Below are 6,545 nucleotides of genomic sequence, written 5' to 3'. Positions count from 1 at the left end.
GTGGAAAGATAAGCTTAAGACAGAGTGTCTGCAGAGAGACCTGCCTGTTGAGGTCTGCTCAATCAGATGAACACAGCAGTTATCATTTACTGTGGTCACTGTGTCAGTTCTATAAATATTCCTTATAGAGGCCATGAGTCAACCGGGGACTGTTTGTGAACTCTTGGCGTGCTGTGTACCTAATTGAATCCTGTTTCTTACATATGTAACAGAGCAAGGCCCCTCGGGGACTTCTGCACCTGGTTTTCAAACTTCATTGACACTTAAATTGGGGCCCGAACAAACTGTCGTTGACTTGTTGCATTTGCTGGGAATCGATCATGGCTGACTGCTCCTGCACCTCCGTGTTCACCAGGTCTGCACAGGTCACCTCTAGGTTGCAGTGTATACACAGTAACACACGGCAGATGCTATGTCAGCTTTGGTTTATTTAGGTACTGCTCTTGTGTCGCTCTCTTTCTTGAATTTCTGGGGAGACTTGTTCCATGCTATTGCCTGAGTAATAGTTGGCATGTTTGTTCTCTATCTTGGAGAGCAGGACTTGAAATGACATAATGACTGCACATTATAGATGATGTAGTGAAATTTAATATCTACTGTTCTGCATTGGTACGACTAAAGACAAGCGCTCAGTCACAGTTGCCACAGCGATTCTGTGTTTTGTGTTTACAGTGAGTTTGCTTGGCCCTTTAAGGGGGCTCTTTTCCCGGTAATTCAAAATCACACTTGCAGGTAAAAGTAACATAAACACCTCATTTAGTTTGGTGCATTTTCTGTGCCTGTTCTGTGCGTCTCCAAGTCTAAAGTTTCAGTGAGCACTAGTGGTACTGCTGGCAAGTGTGCTCCATGGATAACAAGCATCCACAAATAAAACAGAGAGGGATGAGTTTTGAACTTTCAAACTCACAGTGCAGCAAACTGGAAGCCTTGAGGGAGGAGAGGCGGAGAGGAATGATTTTGAATGATGGCTGTGGCACATATCCACCGTCATAAACAAAGAAATACTGTTGTTGTGGCTGAGCAGAAATCTCAAGGGTGAAGATTTCTTCTCTTTTGCAAATCTGTCTAGACAAACGGTGGCAAACCTCAAACCTCGTCTTCCTAATCGCTCGAATTTCTTTGCACAGACACAAGCAAACGGGGAGATTTCCCAACCATGCATTTACAAATAAATGCAACATGGTAATGCTTTATTTTGAACCTCTATATTTAGCATTGATAAGCACTGTGTAAACACTAATAAATGGTCTATAACGTACTAGTGTGGCTGTACACATGTACAGGATAATGATCTTTTGAATGTTTATTAATGTGCAGTTGTGTTAATACACCACCTACTACATTACAGTAAAAACCATTAAATAAATGTGTATATGCTTCTTATAAAAGCCACCATTAGGTGTTACAATACTTTGAAACATCAATGACAACAAATAGACCAGTTTCTTTCAAATATATCTGCCTTTACTTTATTCATGTACTGTACAATTTTTAATTTCCAAAGTCTCTATCACACTATATGACAATAATGGCTATCATTCACTACAAAAGTTGCATAAATAATTTAAATGTGGAAATAAAAAATAAATATGCAGTTCTTTCTTTTTAACAGTCCTTCTTTGTATCTGTATGAGCCCTCCCTCCCTCCCTGCTTCTCTTTAACACCCCATCAAGTGGCGACACCGCTGCCGAGGACCACACAGGTATATGTACAATCACCGTATGCATCGCGTCTCTTACACGAAAAACCCTTTCCAGTTGCTATTTCAAACATAGAAGTCGGAAAAAGAAGCAAACATTGTCAGTACAGTTTAGACAACCGATATCAGGAAGCAATATGAGCGGAAAGACAACGGAGTGCTGACAATATGTGGAAACATTGTGAATATTCTTCATGGAGTAAAGTCCAGTCTGAGGCACTGCCGAGGAAAGAAGCTGTGTTGTCTGCAGCGATAGACTGGGTATTGCCGCTTCCTCTTCCTGCCGGAATTCAGCAGTCAATACAATGATAAAAACTGAATTATTGTTTTCACCGTTATTTTTACTCGTATCTTTCCTGTTTGAGCTATTTACAGAATGGGAGCAGAGAGGAGTGGAGGTGTCTTGGATCTCACAGACTAACACGACGGATGGATTTTGGCTGTGGAGGGTTGATCGCTGCTCTATTTGGCCCCTGACAAAAGAATTCCAGTGTGGGTGTGATGGAGAGTGCTCTGCCCCTAGGTAACAGCACAACAACACACCAGTTTCTGATGCCTCCTACACACATGTGCGGTTTTTGGAGTGTGATTCCACTAGCTGGCTAGAGGAAATGGCTTTTGATGACTCAAATCTGAACCCAGTAATGGGCTTGTTTAGTAATTAAGAGGAGTCACAGGAATGCCCACTATCCCTTTGGTGTTAGTGCTGACAAATCTGTTTTCCCTCCCGACTTTCTGCGTCTAGATGTGGGAAAGGTGCTACCGTAGCTGACTGACTGGCTGTGGCTGCTGCTGCGGGGCTGACCTGATGAGTGAAGCCTTTAGTAGGCTGTCAGAGAGCTGTGTGGACGGCCATGCAGGCCAGAGCCTCTCCAAACCTGTCAACATCCCACCATGAGAGCCCCCAGAGCTGCCACCATCTCCTCCACACACAGCCAAACGGAGATGGATTACAACCACTTTGGAGCGGAAATACATCTTTTCAGCTTTAAACAGAGCTGTAACGCGGTGCGACTCTGCATCCGCTGGATGTTTTTACAGATGGGCTTGAAGCCTCAGGGAGGACTTCTCGTTATGCTTACGTGAAATCTGCGTGAGTGGAAGACAGAACCAAGCCCAGGGATGTTTGGAGCTGCTGGTGATCAGATACTTGATAAGTATTATCCAGCATGGTGCCACATCTCCTGACTGATCACCAGTATGGCAAGCACTGGCACTGACACATTTTGTCCTGCAATTAAGCAAAGTTCACAAATATGCTGACAGGTGGCTGAAGATTACAGACGGATGACTTAAAACCAGCCCAGCAATTAGCTTATGAATTCGCTCACTTTGTAATTTCTCTTGCATCTCCTCCCTATTTCGAGGAGATATGTTGTTTGGTGTGTATGTAACATGTGTGTATGTATGAATGTGCTTCGGTCTCTGTCCTTAGAGGCTGAGGAGCAGCATCAGTATGAGTTGCCCGTCAGTGGTGTGTTGTTCTTGTTTCGATCTTGAGACAAACGACTGTGCTTCTTGTTGCGTTGCGTCTTTGGGACCTCCTTGGCCACTGACTGGTTGTGGTGGGGCCTGAAGCGTTTGCACTTGCAGGAGGTGACCACACGGATTTTGTAAGTCCGAGTGTTGCCATTAGGACACTGCAGCTGGACCCTCCGTGTCCGGGAGTGTGCTGGGATGCAGCGGTAGTCCGTGGCGCTGCTCCTCCACCACTTGCCGCGGACGATGGAGTTCGGCATGAGGTGTGCAGGCATGCACTGGCCTGAACACACCAGCTCCTTGACGGGTTTGGCACTGCGGCAAGATCCGTCGGTGATGTAACGGGTAGAACGTAGCTCCCTACAGCTCATCTCCGAAGCACCTGGGTTGAAGAACAGGATATCACAGTTACACTCATGGCCTCGGCCCAAAACAAACACTTTGAAGTGCAGCACACTGCAGTGGACACTCTGCAGGTTAACTGCTTCAGAGCTGCAGCTGCATCTTATTCTAGTAGGTGCTCAGATTACTCACATTGTGTTCATAAACTCACCTATTGTCTTATTTTTATAAAGAACTCTGTGGTTACGTGACATGTGCTGCAAACATTCAGCTACCAGGTCGCTCTGAAGCATTTGAAGTTCAACACAGAAGTGCAACCGAAAAATTCCCTTTTCACAAACTCGGCTCGATACGACAATTTAACAATTTGTGAATTTAAACGTTTAAAACAATGAGATCAGATTTTGTTTCTGAATTTGATTCATGGCCTGATCATTAGCTGATGACGGTGCTTGACAAAGAAATCCAGCTGGCAGCAATCAGCTGATAGCAAATCCAGACCAGAGGGCCATTAAACAGCTCAGTCAAACCTAATGGAGGTTTGGGCTGGAAGAAAAAGCTGGCATACAGCTTTGGCCCTCAGGAAATGTATGTGGTGATGGAAGAGTAAATAGTTGTCTGGTTATTTTAAGGCAGCGCTGCAACTGTACAATTTTGAACAAACTGGACATCTGCCAGACTGATTTGAGAAAACACTCAGCCTGTAATCCTATATTTCAGCTGCAGCCTTTTAACAGCCGTATGCATGAGTTATTGTCTCGTGCTTTTTACAAGCAGTGTGTAAAAAGGGGGCAAAGGAACTGCTGGTTAAGAAATGATACACTCAGAGAGGGATCTGTTTTCCTCTGTGGCTTTCTTTGCAAAAAGGGCCGAACAAAGGATTTATGTGAGGTGACTTCCTTTTTTTTCTCCCCACGAGAACCTGATCTAGTACATCAGCGTGTTTCTATCTCAGGTCTTTTCCTTTACATTCTCTGTTCTCCTCTCTGCTGTCAGCCTGATAAAACATCACTAATGAGGGTGGCCTGGAAAAAGAAATCACACACATGACTACTGCACGGTGGCTGTTCTTCTCCCCTGGATTGAGAGCCGGGCTTTGGGAGAGGACTGGAGGGAGGCCGGCAGTGGTCAAAGCCTCTGCTGTGACCCCACAAGAGGCCGTGAGACAGATGAAGAAAATGATCTAGGAGATTTTCATCTATGTGTGAATCCCAGCGCATATCAGTGCTTATCCACATGGAAACAAGGAGATGGATTCTCAATCCTTTCTTTTGGAGACTACTTAGGAGCAAAACATGTAGAACATAAGGTGTGGATTTATCACTATGCGTGTGATTTCTCATCCCAGCTCCTGAGGTGTTAATATCCTCACTAGACAAAACTAGACACACTAACAGATCTTGACTTGCTAATTCCCCCTGTGAGCAGTTGTTCTTGTAATGTAATCAATCATCTTCTTCTCTGATCTCCAATTTGAGTGTCCGTGATTAAATGAAGGCAGAAATGTGAGAACCACCCATCATGAATCCAGGAGACTGCTCTACAAGTCCTGCTCGATCAGGACGCACAGCCTCGCTCTCCACAGGTGGGAATCATTGTCAAAGGCAGTGTTGCATTTAAAAAGCAATTTACAAAACCCCCAAAAGACATCCCCAAACTGCGGGATTTTTCTGCTTGGGAGACATGTTGTTGCAATCAAATAGTTACAGTGTAAGTAGAGCCTGACTAATAGTATAAAGAGAGAAGGAAATAATCTGGAAGACAACGTGAAAAAAGCCCTGATGTGTCTCTGAATGCACCACTTCAGGTTGTGTAGAGGAGAAAACCACAGGAATGCGTGTGTGTGTGTGCGCGACGCTCTAATCACTCTCAACTTTGGCAATAGATTAAGCAAGAAAACACCCTTCCCACACAACAGAGCTCCTCTTAATGACGGAATGGCTCTGAAAATGTATGAGGCAAACAAAAAAAAAAAAAAAAAAGAGGGTTGATGTGCATCGGTGCGTTTTTTAAACCACATTAGTTTTTAAACGCTGGGTTCCACAAACATCTGCACAGCAAGATGCATTTATAGATTATAATTTAAAAGAATAAAAGGTCAGACAGTAAGTGACTAAACTCATTAGTCCGTTTGCACAAAGATAAATACTAAAGATTTAAATAAGTTTATGAAGAATTCAATTTAAACGTTTATGGACTCAGCGCACAAGCGTCGACCCAAATAATAAAATCAGCTCACTCACGTGAAAATATATTATTATCAAAAAATAATCCAACCCTGGATATATTATATCTGAGGTTGTCTATATTTTAAAGTGCTCGTATATTAAATGCTCCTGCGACATATTCGCTTGTTGTTGGTTTTACTGACTCTGACCTTCTTTCTCTAACTGTGATGTTCATGTTTCCAAATCTTTACGCACCAGGCCCCCAAATAAAAATCTCAAATGTAATCACGGAGCCTTTGTATTGATTTCAGTGGCGCACAGAATTAAATTCATGTTAATTGTTCCTTTCTTTTTAATTAGTTTCTCAGCTGCCTACTTATAAACTGTACGTTTTAAAAAGATGGACAATAACTACTTTAAGGTGAACTTACTGTAGGAGACTGTGTTTGTTGCTCGTCCACCATTTTTCGCCCTGTTATTCAGAGAGTTGCTGTTGCTGTTATTTCTTCCGTTGGACGCTTGTGGTGTTGCCTCCTGGGGAGTCCGAGTATTCTCTGTGTACTCCGGTAAAATCTCCGTGGCATCATTTTTTAGTACCTTCCATCCCTTCACAGCGGTGCAGCATCCCTGGAGCAGCAGGAGAGCCAAGCTGGAGACGAGGAGGGCCAGAGACACCTGCATGCTGGTCGGTCGGCGTCAGAAATGAAGCAATGCGCACAAGGAGAGAGAGAGAAAGACGCACAGAGAGAGGAGAAGAGAGAAGAGATGCCCTCTTGGACAAGTAAGTCAGTTCCACCCTCGATGCAAGAGACACACACGGTATTTAAACCCACGCAAGTTTTCGTCAAGGATGACA

The 6,545-nt window shown here is 43.8% G+C and overlaps 1 protein-coding gene across 1 annotated transcript; it reads right to left on the bottom strand.

Annotated features, from left to right (window-relative positions):
- Window positions 1–1,442: 1,442 nt before the first annotated feature.
- On the bottom strand, window positions 1,443–6,545 carry sost (sclerostin). Its single transcript, XM_026350948.1, has 2 exons — window positions 6,121–6,545; window positions 1,443–3,561 (listed from the first exon to the last, which is right to left on the bottom strand). Exons 1-2 carry the CDS (start codon window positions 6,368–6,370, stop codon window positions 3,152–3,154), a joined length of 660 nt encoding a protein of 219 aa, XP_026206733.1. The 5' UTR covers window positions 6,371–6,545; the 3' UTR covers window positions 1,443–3,151.

Source organism: Anabas testudineus, chromosome 19 (assembly GCF_900324465.2).
Source record: "Anabas testudineus chromosome 19, fAnaTes1.2, whole genome shotgun sequence".
NCBI classification, from domain to species: domain Eukaryota; kingdom Metazoa; phylum Chordata; class Actinopteri; order Anabantiformes; family Anabantidae; genus Anabas; species Anabas testudineus.
This window is presented reverse-complemented; position numbering and strand designations above follow the sequence as displayed.